At 52.0% G+C, this 26,224-nt stretch overlaps 1 protein-coding gene across 3 annotated transcripts in view; it reads left to right on the forward strand.

Annotated features, from left to right (window-relative positions):
- Positions 1–18,235, forward strand: part of LOC134165563 (acid-sensing ion channel 2) — a 436,549-nt gene extending 418,314 nt beyond the window's left edge. For 2 of the 3 annotated variants that reach the window (XM_062622508.1, XM_062622509.1), the window contains exons 4-10: positions 9,646–9,796; positions 10,443–10,499; positions 11,037–11,190; positions 11,741–11,832; positions 13,137–13,216; positions 17,334–17,402; positions 17,591–18,235. In XM_062622508.1, the coding sequence (XP_062478492.1) occupies positions 9,646–9,796; positions 10,443–10,499; positions 11,037–11,190; positions 11,741–11,832; positions 13,137–13,216; positions 17,334–17,402; positions 17,591–17,692 (705 nt within the window). In that variant the 3' untranslated portion in view covers positions 17,693–18,235. The remainder of the gene's footprint in view (positions 1–9,645; positions 9,797–10,442; positions 10,500–11,036; positions 11,191–11,740; positions 11,833–13,136; positions 13,217–17,333; positions 17,403–17,590) is intronic. The other variant, XR_009965572.1, reaches the window with a different exon arrangement.
- The last annotated feature ends 7,989 nt before the right edge of the window (positions 18,236–26,224 follow it).

Here is a 26,224-nt window from a genome sequence, read left to right on the forward strand (position 1 = left end):
CTCTTCTCTCCTTCATTACAGTGGGCTTGTGTGTAATCACCCCGGAGATGATGAGCGTTATGGGATCCCAGTGGGCGAGCTCAGTTAAAGCAGAGAAACGTTTCGCTGCTGTCGGTTCGTACCTGGTGGGAAGTCTGGTGGGCAGGAGAAAATGAGCAGCTTTATTAGCACGCAGGGAGTGTAACAGCCAAGGAAAAGGGCTTTTCAGGTCTGAGGCAGCCTCTGATGGTGTCCGAAGCACAAAGAGGCTTGAAAACCCATTGTGGGCAGTTTTCACACCCGTTCCCTTGGCACAAGCCCTTCTTCTCATCCCCAAGGTCCTCACCTCGCTCTGCAACTGCTTTCTGCTGCCCCAGGGGACCCAGCGTTGCTTCCATGGGGCATTCTGCAAGGTAAGAGGCTGGAGGGCTGGAAAACCGATTAACAAGCATGAGAACTGTTGACAGCAATTACCAGGCACTGAATGCCTTATCCATTGCCTCTTGTGCATCTCAGGGAGCACGCTGGGTGAGCCCCAAGCCTGTGGCTGCTGTGGGCATAAACACTGCAGAACGGTGTGGGCTGGATACCAGGGTTAGGGTTACCAGCTCCGGGAGTAGGGCCAGATATTCCCTGTAATGGCTCCAGATGGGAAATGCCAGCTCCTGGCAGAAAGCTTGGAGATGTTGAGTTGCCCCAGGGATCAACTTGCCAAAGGGGACAGAGGAAGTCAGTGTCGGAGTGGAGCATCCCATGTCTTGGCATCACCACCCATTTACACAGCACTCCGCATGCCCCATAAGCAGGCTGGGGTTGTGTTGTGCGTGATGCCGAAGGGGTTTGGCAGCACCTCCTCGGATCAGACTCACTTGGCAGCACAAATGGTAATGGGAACGATTTGTCTTCCTTAAACATCCCGGCTTCAGCAAGATGTGGGAGCATGGCTGGGAGCTGGAGCCTGCAGCGAGGATCTCAAGGACTTGCTTTTAAGATAGAAATAGCATACATGCTGGAGACTTTGCAGACAGCTGCTGTAAATCTTCCCCATCCCATTGCCAGCATTAATTATGGCATTATTTCTATTAAAAAATCAGATTCCTATCAAGAAGACAGCAAGCTGAGAGGGGAAAAAAAAACCACCCTCCTTCCAGGCAGGGAAGATAGAGAAGATGACAAGAAAAATAGATCTGGGGTTGCTCTCTGCTCAAGCAGGTCCCCTCTTCTGCAGGTTTTCCCAGTGTTTTGATGCTGGGAGTGGGAAAAGCATGTTTCTGGTTGGGGCCAGGGCTTCTGTATCTGGTTTAAAGTCGTACCATGGACTGTAAAGGCTTTAACTGGAGATCCAGAGGTTCTTCAAGCTGCCTGCCTGGAGCAGCCTCGGCTCCATGGGCAATGCTGCCTCCCCCAGTCCCTCCTCTCCATAAAGTCATTTTTCTACCTAATTACAACCATTACAGCACAGACATGCTTCTGCCTCCTCTAAAGTACCCCATAGGGGCCATCTGGGCATCGTCCACCTTCTCAAGCCCTGAATGCACATCTTTTGTTCACATCTGGGGCAGGTACATGCTGCTCTTTCACTAAGGCAGGGCCCATGAGCAGCACCCGGAGGGCTGAGTCTAGCCAGTTACTGGGGTCCTAAACCATGAAACATAAATGAAATGACCCTCCAGCTATTCCAGAGGAATAGAAGTAAAAGCAGAGACATCTCCCAGCTCAGAGCAGCCTCTGTGTTAGTTAGAAGCACTTCTCAAGTGTGGAATTGGGCAGACTCGCCTTGGTGTGATGGTAGTTGTGCATCGTCTTTGAGACCGGCTTTAGTGTGTAGGGGATTGATTTGTGGCTGGCTTAGAGACTCCTGGCATTATTTCTGGCTCTGTTACTATTCCCTTTGCCTGTGCTCCAGTGAAACCCTTTGTCCCCCATCCCAGTCTTGGAAATAAGAGCATTTACTGGGCTTTACTTCCCAATTTCTTGCCTTTCCAGGTATGCAGCCGCTTAATGCAAGTGAGGGCTTTCATCTTGGTGCCAGAGTGATAAATCCTGGATCTTTATACCCAGAGCTTTCCAAAAGCCCCTTGTCAACAGCAAACTCTAGCTCCGTGATGGTGCGTGATCTCCTTAAATCTCCCTTTAAAATTAGCTGTCAGTCTAAAAAGAGGAACAAAGTCAGCTTTTCCCCTCCTCCTGCAGTGGCTGAGCCCTCTGATTCCTGCAGACTGACACTTTTAAGATGCATTTACCAGTTTTGGAACTGCATCATTAATGCAGTAACGATGTCATGCGGGTTTGCACTCACAGCATCATAAGAGAAACTTTACATGCACATTGGTTGTGTGTGCTGAGTCAGCAAAGGCAATGCCAGCGGGAGGTTTCCTCCATCAAACAGGGTTGTTGGGTTGTATAGGCCAAGCTGTTTCTGTGCTGTGGACTCGTGGCTGAAGGGAGATGCTTTCTGTCTGTAATCTCAGACCAAAGCCATGCCCTCAAGTTTAAGGGGAGCCAGGGCAGAGCTCCCTAAAGTGATCTGGGAGGTAGCACAGCAGAAGGAAACGCATAACAGGCAGTTGCGATTAAAACAAGAGTGTCTTGATGGGGAAGGGTGGAAAGCATCCCTGGGTTACTTGCTGCAGTAGTGACTGTGTCTGAATGCAATGTGGAAGGAGCCAGAGCAGTTTACATGGACGTGCCAGGCCATAGCTGCTGTTCTGGGGGGGTTTCACACCATTTCACGTGGGGAGATCCCTGTACAGTGAGAGATGCTCCAGCCACGCCAGGGAGCGGTTTCCATGGCAACTCCTGAGCCTAATGAATAAGGTTTGTTTTCTCATGAATGGGCAAAGCCCTGGGCTGTGCAGGAGCCAGCCTGGGGGACACTGTGCTGTCACCCCCCTTGATGGGTCCCACGGGAGGGCAGGACTACCCCGAGCAGGGCAGTGCCTTCAGCTCCTGCTACTTTGGCTTCAGAGGGATCCACCTCAATTCTTCCCTTTTCCTGGCTCTTTTGGCTGAGCCTGGTGCTTTAACAAGCCTCTTGTGCTGTGCACAGCCCTGGGGAGGCTGCAGTATCCCCCCAGCATCAGACCATGGCACCAAGGCTGGGTGGACACACTGGACATTCCATGTCAGAGGGCTGATCCCCTGGGAAAAGATCAATCCCCCCTGGCTTTGGCTCCCCTTTTACCGGCTGAGTTTACCTCATCTTGGCAGCACCACCCGAGCCTCTCCCATAATGGATGGGATCAGATGATGGTACTTCCCCGGCTCAGCTGCTCCCCATCGGCACGGCACGTTAGAGAAGATGAAAAGCCCACTAAAAATGGCAATTTCTGCCAACTTGGCAATAAAAATTTAAAAGGCTTCAATTAAGCAACAGGTTCGAAGATGGAGCAATATTGTTTAATAGGGCTCTAGTGTGCCTTGGAGACTCATCCCCTTGTAATGCTTGCACGGGACAGAGAGCATCAGCTACCAACAACTGCAGTACCACAAGTGTAATTACAGAGGCAGGAAAAAGGGTCTTGGGGTCTGGCAGTGATCACTCTGAAACCCGCATTTCCCAACAGGGTGTAGGCAGTGGTGCTGGAAAATGAGGAGCAATTAAATAGCATTTCCCATGTTTCCTAACCCTCGCGCAGAGCATCTTCTCCTACCTACAGTCTTACACCTCCTCCTAGAAAAACATTCACTCTCTGATTTCTTTCCCTCAATCCCACACACTCTCCCAGTTGATTTCCTCCAGTATATGGGCAGACTCTGAATTAATTCAAACCACAAGAAGCAGAACTGGCAGACAGCAGTGGCCAGCCGCAGAGAAAACATCATGGCAATAGGGGTGGTTCAAAGCAGGAGATGGAAGGAAACAATTGCATGGCTGGTTTTGTAGGGCATCAGAGAGGTTTTGCTTCAAAAACAGCATTAGGAGTGATTCAGCCTGTTGGTAAAAGGATACAAGGAAAATGGGTTTAGAGGTAACGGATGGAAATGAGTCAGGGCCAGGAACGGTGCATCTGAACAGGCAGGGGTTGGAAAGGGCTCGCTTAGGAAGGTCAGGAAGAGAAAACATCAGGGATGCAGGTGGCATAATGGTCTGGATGCTCCTGCCAACCGTATTATATGGGTGAGATGGAAAGCTGCTCACTGAGGACAGGAGAGCTTCAGATAGTCCAGCTCCACCACACAACCCCAGATAGGGCACCTCTGTAAGACTGAACCCAACAAATCCAGCCAACAGTGCCCAGCACCATGAGGGGGACACTTTTGGTGCTTACAGATGTGCCAAGGAGGGGACCAGGAGGGAGAGGGGCAGTGTACTGCAGTTGTACCGCTCATTGAGAGCAGTGCTAGATGTGGATGGTCAGTGCAGCAAATGCCAGGCGCATCCATCCAGCAGGTCCTGGGAGCAAACCTGGGATGAGGCTCAGGATTGGCTGCCCTTGACTTTTGGGGGAGCCACAGGAAGTTTCAATATTGCTATTTGATTGGCAAAATTATTTCTAAGGAAATGGGGACCCAAAATCATGTTCTTTTGGTGCTGGAAGGGTTAAGCTCTTGTCCTTAAAGACAACGACTTCTTTAGTGCTTTAGTGAAGGCAGCAAATGGGAAGGAACAGCACCCAGCAAAGGGAGACAGCAAATAGACAACTTCCAGCATCATTAACTGGGAGATGGTGCCAACCAGCTGTGTCTGGGCTGAGTTTCTTAAGCATTTTACAAGTGCTAAAGCTGTCTGGGATTGAAATTCTATTAACTTGATGTTATTTGATGTCTCATTAAAGAACGGAGGTTTCTGCTTATTGAAGCAAACACAAACACACCCCATACAGGTTTTGCCACGTTCAGGAGAGGTTTGCATTCCTCCTCCCTGATTGCTGCTTCAGTTTGGTGGCATCAGGTGGGAGCTACATGTGGAGGAGGCGGGAGAAGGGCTGAGCTGTAGCAGGATGCAGGGTACATCCCCAAAGCCGGATTCATCACAGAGCCCAGATGAAAAATGAGCTGAAACTGCCCCGACCTCATGCTGGAAGCGTCTCTGCCGTGTTTCCACATCGTGCCTATTACATCAAATTACACATGCAGAAAAAAACAGAGGTGCCACTTAAAATAAATGGGGAAAAAAAGACCTCTCTGGCTGCAGACAGATGTTGGCGGTTACTGGGAGGCTCAGTGCCAGGAGCAGTGTGTGAAGGGCAGCAGCATGGCCAGGGAAAAGGGCTGTGACAAGGACAGGGCTGTGCTGAACGGCCCCCACCACCCTGACCCACTTCCCCCCTGTTTGCCAAAAGCAGCCCTTCCTTTCCTTGTGTTTCAGGCAAGCAAGATCCATCCTGAGCTTAAGGAGGCAAGTCAATTTGTTCCTTCTCTTTTCGGCGCCCTCCAGTTTGTAACAGATCGTGGTAATTCCTAATAGCTGGGATGAAGAGAACTTAAAAAGCATTTCATTAATTAATGAAGTATTAATGATTGTGAAAGTGCGAGGACATGAGTTTGTCAACCCCAATTAGAGGCTGAAGCTGAATCTTTATCAGCATGAGACGGCTCAGTGCCGGGGAGGGATGTGTGCCCTTGGGAAGCTGCCACGGCAGCAGAGCAAAGCTAGAGCTCAGCACTGCTTTCCTGTGGGAACCCAGGGCAGGAACTGCCTTTGCTCCTGCTTTTCTTATTGCTTTTATGCTTCTTTTCCCTTTCTGGCTTCAAAGAAAAGCAGCTTTGGTGATAGCAGAGCAGATGAGAGGGGAGCATCTCAGCATCCTTGGACAGGCTCCACTGGTCCAGGGCCTGAACCCTCCTGCCAACCCCAAATCAGCATCATCTAGAAGAAGGGAAAACATTTCTCTCAAGAGGAGGAGATGTCTGTGTGGCTGCAACGGAGAGGAATCAAATCCAAGTAGTGTCTGTCCCATTCATGTTGTTTATATGGCAATGGAGTAATGGTTTAAACTTAAACAGGGCGATTTCAGGTTAGATACAAGGCAGAAGCTCTTCCCTGTGAGGGTGCTGAGGTGCTGGCACAGGGTGCCCAGAGAAGCTGTGGCTGCCCCATCCCTGGCAGTGTTCAAGGCCAGGTTGGACACAGGGGCTTGGAGCAAGCTGCTCCAGTGGAAGGGGTCCCTGCTCATGGCAGGGGGTTGGAATTAGATGATCATAAGGTTGTTTCCAACCCAAACCATTCCATGATCATGTGTGTTCCTGTTGATGGGTTGGCTCCCCAGTGTGCTCTTCTGTCGGCCCCGTTAGCATCACGGGCAGGAAATTGAGGTGCCAGATGGATAAAATGAGTCTCTCAGGTAGCTCTCTGGGGCCACGTGCTTTGGATGTCAGTGCTTTGCTTGAGATTGCAGCCCCATTTTGCTGAGGAGGGGGTTAAGGAGGGATGCTGCTGTGGATGGAGCATTAACCCCAGGGCTTGCAGGGCACTAGGACTCCTGTGCCAAAGCAGGAAAGGAAATGGCAGTAAGGATGGGGCTGCTCTGCAGGGGAGAAGCCTGTGATCCTGCTCCGTTGCTCTTCAGGACAGGAAGCTCTGCAGAAGAGTTTGACCCCTTGGTTTGAGTCTTTCAGTGCAAGGTGCAGTATTTGACAGGTCAAACCATGCCCATCTCTGCATCTCGATAATGGCTTCTTTGAAGGATGATGCTGAGCATTTCAGAGGATGCAGCACAGCAGTCCTGGCACTCACCTTGTACCTGCGAGCGATGCTGCTGTGGCTCCGAGCACAGACAGTTACCGAACAGCTGCCTTCAGAGTTAATTGGAAATAAAAGGTCAGGACAAGAGTTGTCTGCATCAGAGACTTGGTACGTTGGGGCCTGCTCACCAAAACCACCTGGGAAATGCAACGGGAGCTTTCCTGGGACCAAATTATCTTAGGATGCTGAGGCAGAGTCTGGGGAATGTGCCCCCCCTATTCACTGCAGAGCCCTGTCCCTAATGATGTGCTTCTCTCTGTGAGAGTTTGCTTCTGATTGCAAATTACAGAGCAGGAGGGAAGCGATGAGCCTTTCAAGCTGTCATTACCATGGAGGGTCCGGGTAATAACCCTTGATGAGCCCCTTGGAGAGAGATGAGTTCACTGACTTGCTCAAGGGAGGGAGGGTCCAACCCTGCCACCCCAGGGACCATTGCCTTTAAGCTCTTGTCCATAAGGAAGAAGCACGGATTTCCCTGTCACACTTCAAATGAAGCTTTGCTGCTTCACCAAGCCAGTGATGGAGGGGGAAGCACATGGATTCCCAGTGCTGGTCCCCCGGCTGTGGGAGATGCTTTGGTTACTGCTTGGAGGCATGGCCAGAGGCAAGAAATCCTGCCTTGTGATACAGGGATGGAAGAGGTAGGGATTAATGTAGAACAAGGCAGCAGCGAGGTGCCTCTGTCACACCCGATGGGGATCTGCTGCGTGGCCAGGAGTTTCACTGGGGAAATTTCCGTCTGAAAGGAGAAATTGGATCTTCCCTGGAGTCCCTTTTCCATCCCAGATTCTATCCCAGATGTGACGAGCTTTTCTCCAAAACAGGGAAAGCTTTTCTACTGCAGAGCAAAACAAAACCCGAACTTCACCAGTGTTAAATGTGCCAAGAAGCTTTTTCTGCTCATCAGTATCAGTGATGCAGAAAGCAGAGGGAGAGCAGAAGTCTTGGCCTGTGGCAGGGGGGATGTGCTGCACCTATTCCTGCATGTTCAAGGAGCCAGAGAAGTGAATTACACTTGTACACTTGTGTGTGTGCAGGTGTGTGCATAGGGTTGTGTGTGTGGCAAGGCAGCCTGTTCGAGTTTAAACCCATCACCCATTGTCCTGTTGCTGCAGTCCCTGATGAAGGGTCCCTCTCCAGCATCCTTGTAGCTCCCTTCAGACACTGGAAACTGCTCTGAGGTCTCCATGCTTTTGCAGAGATGCAAACCAGCTTTGCTTTGTGCTATGGCATGGTCGGTGCTTGTGGTCCTGGCTACAAACCAGGCCGTAACTCTGTTAATAAGTTGCATTGATTAGAGTTTTAATTAATCATTCAGCCCATGCACCTCGTGTGGACACAGTGCCAGCTCACAAGCACCGTGGCTCCAACCCAATGCTGGCTGAGCAAAGGAGTGGGTAAGATAAAATATCTGATCGTGAATCCATCGTTTTCGGATCCCATCATCTTCATTCAGGCCAAAATCTAAAGGGCTTAAAAGATTTGTGTGTAGCTGTGCTTGAAAGAAAGCTGATACCATCAGAGACCACAATTATTTATTCTCCTTTATCATACAACAGGCAACATATGGGCTCCTTTCTCCACCGCGGATGACTAAGTGATGGCATCTGGTACTCTATTACATTGCAAGTGTAAAGCAAATGAGAAAAGATCCCCTTCAAACAGCACTTTGCTATTGTCAGGAAGGCACTCTTGAGATTTTCATTCCAAGGTGCTGCTTTGCTGGCTCTCAAACCCATCCCATTCAGAGCCTGTTTCTGGATGCTGAGATCGCTGGCAACCGGCTTTGTTTCCCTTGATGCTTTGTCTGGTCCCCACAGATGGGATCCCTCCATCACCTGCTGCGTCTTCACACCCCATGTAGGTACATCTGCTCTTCAGGTTGGAGCTGCTGAGCACAGAGATTGGTGCATATCACCCTGAGCAGCTGAACAGCTCCGGCCACTGCTGGTTTTCAAAGCAGCTTGAGCAGCAGTGTGGGTTGAAGCAGATCTGGGGAGTGCCAATGCTCATGTCCCTCAGGGAGCAGCCTGAGCACCCTTAGGTGATGCTGGCTCCTGCATGTACAGCATCCTAGTGCTTTGCCATGCAGAAAAGTTCTTCTTAGAGAAGGGATTACTTGTCCAGCCCCACAGGGCAGGGTCATGCTCTGAAGCCTGGGATCTTCCCCAAACTCTCCTTTAGCTTCCAGGTTTCATGCCCCTCCAAGGCAGACTGCTCCCATACCCAACTGTTATCACCACAAGCCGTGTTCATTCCAACAGTTCATCTTTCTCTTCTTGGCTGCAGTTTAAGCCCATTATGGGTTTTTAGTGACTGAATGGTTCATAAGAGAAAGCCTCACACTAGACCATGTTGCCCAAGGCTCTGTCCACCCTGGCCTTGAACACAGCCAGGAATGGAGCATTTACCACTTATTTGGGCACTCTGTGCCAGTGCCTCAGCACCCTCACAGGGAAGAACTTCCTTATCTCCAAACTGGACTTCCCCTGTTTCAGTTTGAACCCATCACCCCTTGTCCTATAGCTACAGTCCCCAGTGAAGAGTCCTTCTCCAGCATCCTTGTAGCCCCTTTCAGACCCTGGAAGCTGCTCTGAGGTCTCCACACAGCTTCTCTTCTCCAGGCTGAACAGCCCCAATGTTCTCAGCCTGGCTCCATACAGAAGGTGCCCCAGCCCCTGAGCATCCTTGTGGCCTCCTCTGGACCTGCTCCAACAGCTCCATGTCCTCCTTATGCTGAGGACACCAGAGCTGCACACAGTGCTGCAAGCGGGGTCTCACGAGAGCAGAGGGGCAGCATCACCTCCTCTCTGCTGCTCACGCTCCTTTTGATGCAGCCCAGGATACGGTTGGTTTCTGGGCATCATTCAGTTTGTGCTCCAGGAGCCTCTCTGTGGCAAGAGGAGGGAGATGCTGTGCCCCATCCTCACTGCCGGTCCCCCGTGTCCCCTGACACCCCACTCCTCCCTCTCTTGCAGCTGACGTACCTGCCTCCGCCGTGGGGTGAATGCCGCTCGTCGGATATGGGCTTAGACTTCTTTCCCGTTTACAGCATCACGGCCTGCAGGATCGACTGCGAGACCCGCTACATTGTGGAAAACTGCAACTGCAGGATGGTTCACATGCCAGGTCAGTGTGCGGGGGCAAGGGATGGAGGAGCAGGGACCTCTCCCTTCACCCAGCCCATGTCATTCAGTGTTAACAAGCTGGAAGGGGACCGTGGGGTAAAGGATGCTTCCCTATGGAAAGAAAGATGCTAATAGCCATTGCAGAATGCCTTGAAATAGGGGCAAGATGTGGCAGAGAGTCATTTGATTTGCCCTGTTCAGCCCCACTTAACACCCATGGGTGTGATTTGCAGCAGCCCCCTCCTCTGCAAGAAAAGGTCCCTGCAGCAGGCAGATAGAATCATAGACTGGTTTGGGTTGGAAAGGACCTTAAGATCATCCAGCTCCAACCCCTGCCACGGGCAGGGACACCTCCCACTGGAGCAGCTTGCTCCAAGCCCCTGTGTCCACCCTGGCCTTGAACACTGCCAGGGATGGGGCAGCCACAGCTTCTCTGGGCACCCTGTGCCAGCGCCTCAGCACCCTCACAGGGAAGAGCTTCTTCCTTATCTCCAACCTGAACTTCCTCTCTTTAAGTTACCTCTGCCGCCCATCCCCAACCTGGGTTCCCTTTGCTAAAGGGAGGTCCCTGTGGTCCCCAAGGAGAGCCCAGTGGTCCCCAGCAGCGGTGGCTGATGCCCACTGATGGATGTGTCCTTCCCATGCAGGGGATGCTCCCTTCTGTACCCCGGAGCAGTACAAGGAATGCGCAGAGCCTGCGCTTGGTGAGTACCAAGAGATCTCCCTGGGTACCACTGTGTCCCAACCGGGGGGGACTTCTAGCAGGCCGTGTCCTCCTGGGTGGCAGGACTGGGGTGATCTAGAGCAGCTGATGGGTTTGCATGAGACCCATCTCCTTGGGAAGGGCTGGGTGCACCTTGGGATAAAGTTTCTTCTGGTTGTACGTGGGGCATGGGCTCCATCAGTGCAGAAACCCTTGGGATAATGGGCACGCCAGGATATGTTGGAGGGGAGCATCTCCGGGTCTGAATTTGGATCTGGGTCTGGGATGGAGGGACCCATTCCAGGTCTGGATTGAGGAGACTCAGTCACCACGTGTTGCCAGAGCTGGTAACAGAATGTAGCCTCCAGCAAAAGGCATCTCTCAGACAGTGGGGATGGCCATGCAATGAAGTGGGAGAGAACTGCCCAGGGATGGGTTTTCTGTAGCTCCTTGGGCCCTCTCTGGGTGCACAACCTCTGCTCCCCCAGCTGCTGTATGTCCCTGACTCCACGAGATATAACTCTGTGATCTCCTCCAGGTTTGCTTGCTGAAAAGGACAGCAATTACTGCATCTGCAGGACACCCTGTAACCTGACCAGATACAACAAAGAGCTCTCCATGGTCAAGATCCCCAGCAAGACCTCGGCCAAGTACCTGGAGAAGAAGTTCAACAAGTCAGAAAAATACATCTCGTGAGTGCTTGAGAGCACAGATCTCCTTTGCTTGATGGGGGACGGTGTCTGTAAAGGCCCTTTGGCTGTTTAAACCAACCATTGGTGTGCTAAGTTATGTCCTCCAGGGAGTGTTAGGGCAAAACCCTTGAAGAGATGATGTGTAAGTTGCTTCTCAGTTGATGTGTTTCCTGATAACTGGATGCTCCTTCCCTGGTCTTGTCTTCGCGAGCTGTTTTGGCCCTTTCCCAGCCCTGGCCACAGTATTGTGGAGGCAGCAAGAGTTATTCCATGTGGAGCATCCTTTAGACTCTTGCTGTTACCAAATTGAGATCCAGAGCTCAGATCCTGAGGAATCATTTTCCATCTTCTGCTAAGTCTGCCAGATTCCTAATGGTGCCGGATGGTCTTGGTCTCCAAGAGGACCAAGTGTCTGTGGGTTGCTGAGGACCCCAGCATAAGAACAGTCAGAACAGAGAGGGGAATAAAGCCCCCAGTTCCTGTTTCTTACCCCAAAACACACAAGGCTGCTGGTGGCTGATGGGCTGATGCTGTTCTCCTCTTCCTACAGAGAGAATATTCTTGTGCTGGACATATTTTTTGAAGCACTCAACTATGAGACAATTGAGCAGAAGAAAGCCTATGAAGTGGCAGCCTTACTTGGTAAGAGGAGATCAGGGGTGCAATGTGGAGTCTGTGTGTGCCTTTGTTGGAGTCCGTGTGTGGTTCAGGGATGTACGGAGTGTGCATAGTGCATTGCCTTGAAAACCACAGCAAGGTCCAGGTACCTTCCTGATCAGTTTTCAACCCCATCTCTTCTTTTCCTTCCAACACCAAGCCATCCCAGGAATGTCCCAGGGACTACAGCTAGTCCGTGTGTCACCTATGACAGGTTAACATGAGTTGCTCCATCTCTGCTTGCTACCAGGGCCCTATCGTTTGGGGCTAAGCAGATGATGGATGCTTGCTGTGGTGCCCCCATGCTGGAAGTGCGATGTGTGGAGGAGGACAGCTCTTCTATCATTTACCCATCACCTCTTAGATGCTCCAAATCCATCCTCCTTTCCAGCCCTTCTGCACATGCTATGGGTTCCCCAGGAGTGCTACAGTGAGGAAGAGGAGGCTGGTAATGAAGCCTCTTTAACACAAAGCTCCCTATTTGCATGTCTTTGCATGAGCCTTGTTCCCGGGGCACTGCAGGCTTTGGGCAGAGTCTCATCTCCCCCCAGTCCTCAGCCCCTTTCGAGCCAGCACTTTGCCCCCAAGCACCTTCTTGGGTGCTTGAGTCCTCTTTCTTCTCTCTCTATCTTGTGGATACCCACAGCAAAGGCCCCATCGCTCCTCCACCCATGGGTGCCTTTGCTCTGGGGAGCATCACAGTCAAACCATGGGTGTTCTGCAGCAGAATCCATGAGATTTATCCTCCCTAAGCACAGCATCTCATGTCAGCAGTTCCCTTCCCAGGAGATTCCTGGAAGTCTCCTCTCCCCATGGTGCCTCCTTCAGAGCCCTTCCCTCGCCCTGGGGCACTGCAGCAGAGGCAGCTTTGCGATGCTCCCCTACAAAGCATCACATCTCCCTTAACTCTCTTTGGCAGGTTTGGGTTTTTTCTCTGCTCCCTGGGACGTTACCTGATTCTGCTCCAGTATCTTTTTCCTTCCCCCACCCAGTTTGGGAATTGGGCTTTGGGATGCAGCCTGCTGTCTTGCTCTCACAGATGGCTTCCTCAGGTGCCACTGTGCGTCATCACACCCCCATTAGGCTTCCAGCTGATGGCCTCATTAGCAGAAAACCTCCTTCGGTGGCAGGCAGCATCCTTCCCGGGATGCTTGGAAGTGTTTCTGGGGTCATTTCCCCACTCTTTGGGGACAGGAGCTCCCAGGGCAGCTGCACTGTGGTAGCATGGATGCCCTGAAGATCTTCCACCCCAGCAGTAAAACCCATCCCCATGTTGTTCTCTCTCCTAGGTGACATTGGAGGCCAGATGGGGCTCTTTATCGGTGCTAGCATCCTCACTATACTAGAGCTCTTTGATTATATATATGAGGTAAGACTTTCCTTATTCCTCTGGCAGGGTGTGGGTTTGCCAGCCTTGACACCAGGCTGGGGTGGTCATGGACCAGGACTCTCCATGCCCTATGTGTGATTATTAAGTTTAATTAATGATACTATATAATTAATGCTCTACAATAGTGCTGTATAGTCAGTCATGACTATGTAATGTGATGGGGAGATCCCTGCCTCAGGAGGGGCTCTCCATGGCGGGGCTGGCATGCAGCCACGGTTGACGTGGACCCTGCCTCTGCTGATGAGATTTGCTTCTTGCCTGGGCTAAGGAAGCATCACCTTCATGTGGTTGTGCTGCTCCCCCCCCCCAAAGCTTGTACTGCCTGGGGTGCTGGCTGGGACCTGCTGCTGCACCCTTCTGACCCCATTCCCAATGGGACTTCTCCCAGCAGCATGTTATCATCTTCTCCTTAACACACCTTTAATCGATGCTGGAGTCCCAGTCCAGCCATCAGGCAGGAGGAGCAGCAAGTCCAGACCTTGTACCACTGTCAGGGGGTGAGGAATCCCAGTCCCTGATATCTGATGTCTGCAGCTCTGGAGCAAAGAGCTTTCTAGGAAGCACCAAGAGGAGCTCAGGCATGGCCATGTGGCTCCATAGTGGCTGAGAGCATCTGCTCCAGAGGGAAGTGCAACCCTCCAATTCCCATTAATGGGAATTAATGCAATAAGCACTCCAGAGGGGATGTTGCTTTCCAGCAGCATCTCTCCTCCTGCCCCCCAGCAGCAGTTATGACCCTTGTATATTTTGAATGTCTTTTTGCCTAAGCAGGTCCCCCAGCACAGCTTAGCATCTCCCAGGGGATTTTGGCTTTCCTATGCCAAGTGCCAGCCCAGACCTCAGTGGTGCCATGTGCGGGCATCACCCCTCCAGCATCCTCTGCCACTGCCCCTGCAAGCACGGACACAGATTCCAGCTGCTCTCTGCACCCTCCTGCCGTTTGGACTCATTTCTTCACCTAAATGGGCCCCAGTCCAAAGTAACCCTTTCTGGAGCATCCTCCCCACTGATTTCCCTTCCCGGTCTTCATTGCAGATGGCTTCATGTTGGGGGTCAGGCTCATGACTCTGTTTATGAAAGGGGAAACTGAGGCAGGGAGAAGGCCTGCAGCTGGGTGTGAGCTGCTGAGGAGCACCTGGTTTGCACCGAGGTGACCCCAGGGATCCAAACACAGATGCCTGGGTCCTGTTTTGTAGCAGGGAAGAATGAATTTATGGCTTGGGGTGGTTTCAAAGGGGATGCAAACACCGATGGAGACAGCTCATTCCCAGCAAATTTGGCTCATCCCAGCCCAAGGCCTTTTCCCTTGTCCCTGGGAAAGGGCTTTCTGCTAATTCAGGCTCTTTACTCATTGCCCTCATTGTGAGTTCAGTGCAGTGGCTTTGCACCCCTGCACCCATATGCTCAACATCTCAGACCTGCATAGCCCTTTCTCAGCCCCATATTGCAATGGGACCAGGATCCCATGGGATGTTGCAGTCAGGGGTCGTTGGTGGCTGTTGCATCCAGGCCAGATGGGTGCACAAGGACATCAGGCACTCACAGTCTCTGCTCCAAGCTTCATGTTATTAAAGGTGGGATGCTGGCTTTTTGTTTTAAGCCCATCACAGTTCAAGTCCCCGTCACAGCCCCCCTCTGGGCAGCTCTTAGCACTTGGTGGCATTATTCTGCAATAAAATATATTGGAAATTACGAGCATAAAGCTCATAATGGCTTTGGAGAGCAAACAAAACCTGTGCCTGGGTTTAGAGATCAGCCTGAATGCACACAGTGTTTCATTAAAGTCACCTATTCCTGCCTTTCTCAGGGTTCTTTCATAAGAAGATAGTAAGACACCTCACAAAGCCTGGATTTTTCTTCCCTGTTTTACTCCTTTGTTTGACATCTGCTTATAAAACTTGGCAGTTTCCCGTTGGTGTTTTTCTTCTCTTCTTTTGGGGCAAAAATGGCTTAGGAGAGGAGCCTGAACCTTTGGAGAGGCTCCCTGTGCACACCTGAGGATGCACCAACAGAATCACCCAGCTATGTCCTACGTGGGGCATCATCATGGTCACCCATATTTAACCCACACCAGACAGGGATAAAATGTCTTAAATGATGCATAATCCACATGGTTGAACTAATCTGCTCAGAGTTACATCAAGGCATGGCTCTGTGCACCTAAAACTCATTGAGTTTTCAAGCAAAGCCTTTTGTAAACCCTGAGATGGTCAGCAAAGGGACATCCTTTTCGTGTGCCTTAGCCAAAAGCAGATGCAATATTGACCTTTGAGATGTTGGTTTGCATTGTTCACTCACCTCAGTCCTCCTCTTGGTCCTGCCCCACGGCAGAGTGGTGCTCCTGGGCTTATTGGGGTCCCAGATCCCCACCACGCATCTCTGCATCTCATGCACCCAGCACCCACCTCACTTCCCTGGGAACTGACCCCATTTTTCACATTTTTAGCTTGCTTCTTTCTTTTCTTCTTTTCCTCCAGTGGCAGTTTTTCAGGAAAACACTCACTTTTCAACCTTCCTGGGATTTCCCTTGGAAATACATTCTTCAGCCGCAGTTGCCAGGGAAATAACGTGGCTGTGAAGGGAAACAGCACTCCCAGAGCTGACGTTTCTCAATAGACTCCTAAATACATTTAAAAAACTAGAGGTTTGGGTTGGTTTTTTTTCCATGTGAGGAATTCCAGTTTGACCCAGGGGGTGTTTTTCTTGGAAAGATTGTCTCCTTCTCCATACCCTTGGGGGGGTTCAGAGGGTTGCCATCAGCGGAGTAGTTGGAGGCATTCCAGTGGCATTCGCCAGGGATCAATACTGGGTCCAGTCTTATTCAACTTGTTTTTCAACAACCTGGATGAAGGGCTGGAGTGGTCCCACAGCAAGTCTGTGATGATACAAAGCTGGGGGCAGTGGCTGATACAGGTCTACGAGGATGCCGGCGAGGGACTCTTCATCAGGAACTGCAGTGACAGGACAAGGGGTGATGGGTTTAAACTGAAACAGGGGAAGTTCAGGTTGGAGATAAGGAGGAAGTTCTTTACTATGATGAGGGTGCTGAGACGCTGGCACAGGGTGCCCAAAGAAGTGGTAATGCTCCATCCCTGGCAGGGTTCAAGGCCAGGTTGGACAGAGCCTTGGGTGCCATGGTTTAGTGTGTGGCATCCCTGCCCATGGCAGGGGGTTGGAACTGGATGATCTTTGGTCCTTTGCTACCCAAACCATTCTGTGATACACTTCAAGGCTGTGCTGCCATTCAGTGGGTTCTTGATAGGCTGGAGAGTTGGGCAGGGAGAAGCCTGATGAGGTTCTACAAGGACAAGTGTAGGGTCCTGCCCCTGCCAAGTACAAGCACAGGTTGGGGGTGACCTACTAGAAAGCAGTTCAGCTGAGAAGGACCTGGGAGTGTTGGGGGATGAGGAGTTGATAGGAGGAACAAGAGCACCCTGGGGAGTGTGGCAGCTGCCCAAGGGAGATGATTCCTCCCCTCTACTCGACTCTGATGAGGCCACATCTGGAGTCCTGTGTCCAGTCCTGAGCTCCTCAGGACAACTAACACAAGAGAGATGGTCCAGCTGGAGAGGGTCCAGCAGGGCCACAAGGATGCTCAGGGATCCGGAGCTTCTTATGAGGAGAGACTGTGGGAGCTGGGCCTGTTTAGCCTAAAGAAGAGCAGACAGAGGGGATCCCATCAGTGCAAATCAGTGTCTCAAAGGAGGTACCAGGACGATGGTGCCAGGCTCTTTCCAGTGGTGCCCAGCAACAGGACAAGGAGCAGTGGCCATGAGCTAAACCACAGCAAGTTTCACCTCAACATGAGGAAGATCTTTCCATTGAGGGTGGGAGAGCCCTGGCACAGGCTGCTCGGAGGGGTTGTGGAGTCTCCCTTTCTGGAGACACTGAGACCCACCATGGACACATTCCTGTGTGACCTGCTCCGGGTGGCCCTGCCTTGGCAGGGGTTAGACTGGATGATCTCCAGAGGTCCCTTCAACCCTAATGGTCCTGTGAAACCCAGTACATCCCCTGGGCCCTTCGGGTGAGGCCGGTGGATGCCCATGCGGGCAGTCTTTGGATGTCTCACCTGTTCCTCCTCCCTCTTTTGCAGCTGATCAAGGAGAAATTATTAGACCTACTTGGAAAAGAAGAAGAGGAAGGGAGCCATGATGAAAACGTGGTAAGGAGCCCCATTGGGAGACAAGAGGCAGAAGCCATTCGATACGGATGCGGTGTTCAGCCACTGATTGAGTTATTCCCAAAGGATTGATGCCATGGCTCGGCTACGGAAAGGAGAGAGCGGTTGGGGAGGGACAGGGAGCATGCGGAGGCTCTGGGATAACCCTGTCCCCCGCTCTCCATCCGCAGAGCACTTGTGACCCCATGCCAAACCATTCGGAATCCATCAGCCACACTGTGACCGTGCCGCTGCAGGCCACCCTGGGAACGCTGGAGGAGATTGCCTGCTGACACCACCCGACCGCTCCACAGTGCCAACACCTAAGGAAGGGAAAACTGCACAGGGAAGCAGGGACCGAGCTCAGGTTTGCCACGGGGGAAAAAAAAAACTAAAAAGATAATGACAAAAATAGAGTAAAAAATTAAAAAAAAAAAGGAAGAAAATTGCTATGCATTAAACCAATAAATATATATATTATATATATACACTCTGCCAAAACCAAGCGAGAGGCGCCTTGGACTTGACTTGTGTTGTCCTTTCCTGTGGGGGGGTTGTCTTCAGGATGTGAAGGCAGCAGCTCGTTTTCGAACTGTACAAAACAAAGAGAGCACCACCAACCCCAGCCCCGCCATGTCACAAACTGCCACGTGCAGAAAGCACTTGCATGCCAGTTCTTTTTACGGCACTATATTCCTATCTGTCTTTATAAGCTCTGTTCCTCTTTACAGTCTCTGATTTTCACTACAAGAAGGAACTCGCGGGCCCAGCCATCCCCTGAAATCACCATTACTAACGTCGTAGGCTGAATTAGAATAAAGAAACAAAAAGTCGCAGCTCTCGGATTCTTCTTACGTTCTTGTCCTTCGTGTCAGTCTGTGATGAATCTTAAGCTAAGCCGGGTCCCCCCGAGGCCGGGCCACCTCAACGCTACCAGTCACCCCAAGGTGAGCATCCCTGGAGAGGGGACGGACCGGGTGGCTCTTGGTGGATCGTCCCTCCCGGCTGCTGGGTCGTGCTCCTCCATCTGCAGTGCCTGGATTAGTCCGTGCGCGGAGGGTGGGCACGGGGGGAGGTTGGGGGGGGGCGGCGGTCTTTCTTTCTTTCTTTTTCTCTTTCTTTTATTTCTTTTTAATTTTTCAATTTTTTTTAAGATTTTGTTTTTGGTTTTTATGTTGGATTTTGTGCTTTCTCCTCGTTCTCATGACTGATATTAAAGCTGGTCTTGTGGAAATGGCCGGGCTGTGTCGTTCCTGCCTTGCCCCCCCACGAGCCCTTGCCTTGCCCCCCTCAAAACCCACCCCAAGCTGGAGTCCCCAGTGCAGCCTCAGCACAGGGTAAGGGGCAGACCTGAGGACAAGACACCCTTCACCCCACTTTATCCCTTCCACCACATCTTCATACACATCCCAATGGGGTGGGCATGATGCTGTGCTCAGCCTCTGGTGCTCACCTGCATCCCTATCTGCTCTGTGATGAGGGTCCAGCTCTGATGTTGTGCATTGAGGTCATCTCTTGGAGCCTCATTTGTTAGCAACCAGGAGTTTAAATAGAACTGGGTCAAAATGATGCTGCTTTACCCCAGTAAGGAGGGAAGGCAAGTGTCCTGCAGCTCCAAACCCTGCTGGTCCTGTAGATTCTGTAAGGATGGGAGGAGGATATGATGAGGGGAGTTGTTTGTATCTCTGGTACCTCATGGCTGGGGGTTGCTGAATAGCCAATGACCTCCACCAGTGCGGCGTCCACAGCAGGAAGAAACACAGCTGGACTCTGCAAAGCTGTTCTGGGAGAGCTGATGGAGTCCCCCAGGCTTTGGAAGGGCATTAACCCAAATCATGTCCCCCCCCATCACATGCCACCAAACCTAAGCCCAGCAACAGAGCCTTGGAGCAATGCTCCCCCATCTGCCACTGCAGCTGCCCAAGATGACCTGTGTGAAGCAGCACATTGGCAGGGCAGCCACAGCAATGGGCTCTTTCCACGTGTCCTTCCATTCCAAGCTCAGACTCCCAAGCACTGCCCATGCTTTTCCCAAGCCCATAGGACATGACTCTTGGCTTTTCCTCCAGCAGCTGGGTTGGGGTCTTCTCTGGCTGCTGGAGAGCTGGTCCCTGTAAGGAACAGTAAAGCTCAGGATTGAGCACATCCCAGAAACCTTCACCAAGCAGGGAGGCAGAGAGAGTCCTTTAAGACATCCCAGAGCAGCAGACGGGTTCCAACTCTATCCTCTCCAGGCTGGTAGAGAAGTGCTTAGAGGATGTGTGCTCAGATGTGTGCCCTTTGAAGGGTTAAGAGTGACAGCGACTCCAAGATTCAATTCCATGCATATAAATTTCTCCAATTGGTAGTTTATTAAATCTCCATTAAAAGATTTTGGTAGAGTCATTAGGAAAGTGGATGAGGTTGGACTCCACAGGGATGCCCAGAGGTACAGTGAAGAGCTTTGCTAATACCACCTATGGAGGAAAGCCACTTAGAGCAGGGAGGGCAGGGCTTGGCATGAGGATGGCATTGCTGATTGCTCCTGAAGAGCACATCTCCAAATGCCTTGCTGAAGAGCTCATTTTGTGTTGTCAGGTTGGATTATCTCCTGAGACCTGGATGCTGGCCATATGTTCATTATCCATGGGATGCCGAGGAGCTCATCGGCAGCCTGGCTGCAGAGCTATGGAGCTGCCAAGCTCTGTCTCCCTTTGCCAAACCCCTGGTCCCTGTAGTCCCTTTTGGACCAGCGGGGGGAATTGGTGCCAGGCCTGGCTCAAGGTGATGCACTGCAACATCTGCCGGCTCTTGGCCATGCCCATGACACTGGTTGAACCAGCCAGCTCCTCATGCAGACTGGTCCTTCTATCCCTTACACTCATTAGTGGCTGGAAGGGAGCTGGCCTTTTATTCATGGTGGACTTCTGTACTGTATTTGTGCTTGAAGGAGCGGGAGTGTCTCCACCTTTGGGTGAACTTGGGACTTTACAAGATCCAGCTCCCAAACACAAAACCAGCTCAATGACAAAGCGTGGCCATCAGGAGAGGATGGGGAATGGGCAGTGAGATGCTGCTGACAGTGCCCATCCCTAGCAGATAATCTGGTACCATTTGACAGCTAACAGTGGAGGAGATACTACCAAACTGGGCAGATTTGGAAAGCTCAGATCCTGGTCTACTTGCCTAATGTCATGGGACAGACCTTTATTAAAGGAGGTATTTGAATACTGAGCCTGTGTATCAACCCAGAACAGCCCCATAGGCACCTTTGGGATCACCACCAAACTGTGTCACATCAACACGCTGGGACAGCAGCAGTGTAGGGGGTAGGTTGAGGGACAGAAACTGCCCCACACTGAGAGCGAGCAACCCACAAACCAGCCTCTCTGAGGCTTGCAGAGCTCTTGGCTGCCTTGTGTCCTTTTGCCCTGTGAATCCAACATACCACAACCCCACGATGGAGATGCCATCCCACATCCAGAGCTGGGGGCTGCCCTGCCTTCAGGAGGCTGCTGTGACTGCAAACACACAGCTCTGGCTCGGTGCTAATGTAGTGCTCTGCAGCACCAGCTGCTTGAGCGGGAGCGCAGCAGAAGGTGGAAGAAGATGAACCTCAGCCATGATGTCTTCCATCCCTCTGTGTAAGGTGGGTCACACTGGGGCACTCGCAGTGAGTTTGGCAGCTTCAACACTGGTGGATTTATGCTTGCCCAGAAGGTCTCCCCCATTCAGCCTGGAGAAGAGAAGCTGCATGGAGACCTCACAGCAGCTTCCAGTGTCTGAAGGGGGCTACAAGGATGCTGGAGAGGGACTCTTCATTAGGGACTGCAGTGATAGGACAAGGGGTGATGGGTTCAAACTGAAATGGGAAGTTCAGGTTAGATCTAAGGCAGAAGCTCTTCCCTGTGAGGGTGCTGAGGCGCTGGCACAGGGTGCCCAGAGAAGCTGTGGCTGCCCCATCCCTGGCAGTGTTCAAGGCCAGGTTGGACACAGGGGCTTGGAGCAAGCTGCTCCAGTGGAAGGGGTCCCTGCCCGTGGCAGGGGTTGGAGCTGGGTGAGCTTTAAGGTCCCTTCCAACACAAACCAGGCTGGGATTCTATGACTGTTATTCCCAACTCCTGCCATGGGATCTGCCCCTGAGCTGGGGTTTCTCCAGCAGTGATGCTGATGGGCCACTCTGCCCATTTTGTATAAGCCCACAGCTTGAAGGCCCCTGATGCTGAACCCATGGAAGCAGCACTGATTGGAAACACCTCAGCTCTCAGCCTTTCAGCACAGGACCTGATTTGAGAACCCTCTTCCCTCTGGCTGCCGCCTTCCTCTGCCTGAAGAGCCTGTATATGGGGAACAGAGGGGATGGGTGGTGGGAGAAAAGGGGTGGAGGTATCAGAACACATGGTCAGTGCAATACTCCCCAGATTTAAAAGCCTCACATTGCCCTAAGGCAGGACATATCCCTGTGGGCCACAGTTACCCCACTGCCACCCTCCCTCCCATGCAATGTGAAGACCAGTTCTGGAAGCGGCTCTGGGGAGGGATGCTAGTGCATCACAAAGGCTTCATCCGAGAGCTGCAAGGGTGGCCGTGGGGCTTGGCAAGCTGCCTGCAGCAAGATGAAAGTTCAATTCATTCGGTTTTACAAAGGGAAGGTGAAGAGGTGCTCCATCAGCCCATAAATTTCTCAGCAGAGAGATTTCTAATAAAGGGTTCTTCAATCTGCCAGACAAATGGGGAGGACGGGGAGGAGCTAAATGCATCCAAATGAAAGAGCCTCTCTGGGACCATGGAGGTTCTCTCAGCTCCTACATCTTTAAATCAAGATATCCAAGAGATGTGCTCCCAGAGCAGATCCCCATCTCTGCAGCACTCTCTGGGATGGCTTATGGGGAAGACATTGCCAATGGTAGTAAAGGTCTCAGAAGTGAAGACCTCAAAACTTTCCTTTTCTGTTTGTTGGTGTCTGAGTTCAGCTGAACCCTCAGCAAGCTGGACTTGTACCCAGTCCTCCCACTGTTAGACATCCATAAGCCTGTGTCTTCCCAAGGAATTCACGACAAGAGCTTGGACAGGGAGACTGAGATGAGCTCTCAGGCAGAAGTTCTTCCCTGTGAGGGTGCTGAGGCGCTGGCACAGGGTGCCCAGAGAAGCTGTGGCTGCCCCATCCCTGGCAGTGTTCAAGGCCAGGTTGGACACAGGGGCTTGGAGCAAGCTGCTCCAGTGGAAGGGGTCCCTGCCTGTGGAACTGGATGAGCTTCAAGCTCCTTTCCAACCAAAACCAGTCTGGGGCTCTATGATATAAGAGGTCTTTGCACCAGAGTCATTCCTCCACTGCTGGTTGTTTCTCGGTTTGATGTCTTTGACAGTCAGCCTCAGAGCTGTGGTATAAAGCAAAGGCCGTATTTCAATCACTCATCACACTGTGTGACCTCCAAGACCCGCAGGGAACAACCACCACTGGGTACAAAGTGTTGCTCTGTTGAGGATCGAGCATGTCAGTTGATGAGAGGCAACGCACGTCGTGTCGACTCTGCCTGTCTTATCCATCAGCTGCAAAGCCAAGTTCATACTGGAATAAAGGGAACATTAAACCACATCCTGGGAGCGGGCAAGGACACGTCTGCCAGCTCTCTGTACTAGCACAGGCACTAATAAAGAGCTCAGCTTTATGGGGCTGTTGTGTTCAATGGCATCTCAACAGCAGCAGGGAGGAAGGCAGCACGAGGTGATGCCGGGCTGAGCCTGAAGGCAGGTGCTGCTGCAGGAGCCCACATGGAATGGGATAAGGAGTCAATGCACGTCAACCAACAGCTCTCATCTTGGCTGTAGAACAGGGTTTGAAGCTGCTCTCCCCATTCTCCTATCTTACAGATCAGTTTGTCCCATTTTTACCTGCTCTTCTCCTCCTGAATGCCCAGTCCACCACGCACCCATGGTTCTGGGAAGTGAAGGAGCTGGTTCATTCCTCTGGTTCTCCTTAGCAGACAGCAGAGATTCACATCCTGCTGCTTCCCTGCTTGTGGCCCTGGGTAACAAGCCTTCTACGACCTATCCTGGTGCCATCACACTCATAGGAGCTGCAGAGCCCAGGTCTAAGAGAAAAGTCCCATCCTTTGGCTTAAAAAGCTCTTTGCAACCCTCTGTTCTTATCCATGTGGCTACAGATGTCTTACAGCCACCCACAGCCACAAAATCCCCTTGTACAGATGTCAACATCGCCTTCAAGGTGACAATGTGAGGCTTAACTTCCCAGGCTGTGAGATGTGTTTTGTTTCACAGACACTGGGAAAAAACCCAAACCCAAACCAAACCAAACCAAACCCCTTCATTTCACCTCCCGATCCTCTCACCAATCTCCTGATGCTCTCACCCACCTCCTGATGCTCTCACCTTCACCTTGATGCTCTTTTCCACCTGCATCCTGATCCTCCCACCTGCCTTCTGATGCTCTTGACCTCCTGATGCTCCCACACCCCCTTTCCTGGCATCCCAGTGATGAAGTATTCACATCTTGGAGCTGTGAATCAAGTGAGGTGGGAGAAACTTCATCGATTCATAGAATCTTGGAATGGTTTGGGTTGGAAGGGACCTTAAGCTCATCCATTTCCAGTCCCCTACCATGGGCAGGGGTGCCTCACACTAGACCATGTATCCCAGGTCTCTGTCCAACCTGAACACTGCCAGGTATGGGGTAGCTGAAGGTTCTCTGAGCATCCTGTTCCAACGCCTCACCACCCTCACAGTAAAGAGCTTCTTCCTTAGACCTAACCTGAACTTCTCCCGTTTCAGTTTGAACCCATCACCCCTTATCCTACCACTACAGAATCTTCATGAGAGGGTGCATCATCCCATGAGGGTTGAGACCCTTTGGTGCTGTGATCCCCAGGCAGGACCCCATCAACCCTTTCCGGAAGCTATTCAACAGTTGGGCATTTCTCCATGCTCACCCTTGCTCTGCATCCCCAGAGCAACACCCAGCAACAAACCCCACCACGAGGTTGCCTTTAACAACCACGAGCATCTTCTCTAAAAGGAACGAGAAGATCCAAATGCGGTGCTGTTTTCTCTTCCCGTTCCTCCCACCGCCGGAGTGAGCAAGGTGACATCCACTTCACAGTTTCCAACGCTCGGGAGGAAGCCTGGGAACATGCAAAGAAAACTGCGATTCTCACACAAATCCTCTGCTCCCTCCCACAGGGAGCTGGTGACACTCAGGGTGCGCTCACAGGGCTTGGCAGCACGGTCCCACCAGCTTAAAGCCCATGGCACGGCGTGCTGGAGGATGTTCTCCTACCCAGTTAACCAGCGTCCTCCTGGCTCTTGTCCTCATGCCCACCAAGCTCTGCCAGAAGATGCGCTGTGCCTGGATGGGGTGGTGAAGAAGCCAGCCTATTTCATGACGCGTGCAATAGAAAATCATGACTTTGACCCCATCTCCAAACGCTTTAGGAGAGCTTCTTGTTCAATCCCTTTCCCGGCTCATTCATCACCCCTGGCAGCTTCCAAAGGCACGAGCTGGTTCCAAGAAGATTTGGCAGTCACTTCTCAGACGTGATTCAGGTTCCGCATGAGTACCCCTGGTTGAGCACAAGTGGGGAAACCGAGTTGGCAGCTCTGCTGGGATGAGGATAAGCTCAGCCCAAGCAGCAATGGGGCTGGTGAACCATGCACATGGCTCCGAGCCGTTCCCAGCACTTGCTGCCTTCTCCTGGAAGCGTTGTCCTACGAAGTGGCGGATGAACACACATGGCTGGAGGCAAAGGGGACTGGAGAGGGATAATGGGCAGGAAGCCATAAGAAATCAGGTTTCTTTCATGCCACTTTCCACCACGCCAGAGATCTCAGCAGCTCTGTGACACCAAGAGCGGGGGCTGCAGGGCTGCAGCATCACAACCCTGGCAGCCGATTACACCTTTTCCTTTACAAATCAACTTGAACCAGCTCCAAAGAGTCATAAGAAAGTAAAGTGACGTTCAAGTGCATCCCCTCAAGCCCCCTCCTTTAACAAGTGTGCTGGCATTGGCTTCGTTCCTGGGTTCAGAGACCACGTGGCAGCTCTGCCACTTCCTCAGCAGTGGGAGAGACCTTAAATTTTCATGAAATTTTCTTTTTTTTTATATTTTCGTTATCGAAAGCAGCCCTGAGGAGAAGGACTTGGGGTGTTGGGCGAGAAGAAGCTCCCCATGACCCAGCTTCAGTGTGCGCTTGAGCCCAGAACCCCTCCGTGTTCTGGGCTGCACCCCCAGAGCGTGAGCAGCAGCTCAGGGAGGGGATCCTGCCCCTCTGCTGCTCTCTGGGGATGGCCCCCCTGCAGTCCTGGTCCAGCTCTGGGGCAGCAGCACAAGAGGGATGTGGAGCTGTTGGAGTGAGGCCAGAGGAGGGCACGGAGATGCTGTGGGGGCTGGAGCAGCTCTGCTCTGGAGCCAGGCTGAGAGAGCTGGGCTGGGGCAGCCTGGACAAGAGAAGGCTCCTGAAGGGGAGACCTGAGAGCAGCTCCAGTGCCTAAAGGGGCTGCAGGAAAGCTGGAGAGGGGCTTGAGACAAGGGATGTAGGGACAGGCCAAGGGGAATGGCTTTAACCTGCCCGAGGGGAGACTGAGATGAGCTCTCAGGCAGAAGCTCTTCCCTGTGAGGGTGCTGAGGCGCTGGCACAGGGTGCCCAGAGAAGCTGTGGCTGCCCCATCCCTGGCAGTGCTCAAGGCCACGTTGGACACAGGGGCTTGGAGCAAGCTGCTCCAGTGGAAGAGGTCCCTGCCCGTGGCAGGGATTGGAACATCACCCCCCAACCTGCTGAGCAAGCCCAGAGGAGAGCCATGCTCAAGGATTTGCCAAGCAGAAAGGGCAGCT

The sequence above is a fragment of the Pezoporus occidentalis genome, unplaced genomic scaffold (assembly GCF_034315485.1).
Source record: "Pezoporus occidentalis ecotype Australia unplaced genomic scaffold, CSIRO_AGI_Poc_V1 ctg242, whole genome shotgun sequence".
NCBI classification, from domain to species: Eukaryota; Metazoa; Chordata; class Aves; order Psittaciformes; family Psittacidae; genus Pezoporus; species Pezoporus occidentalis.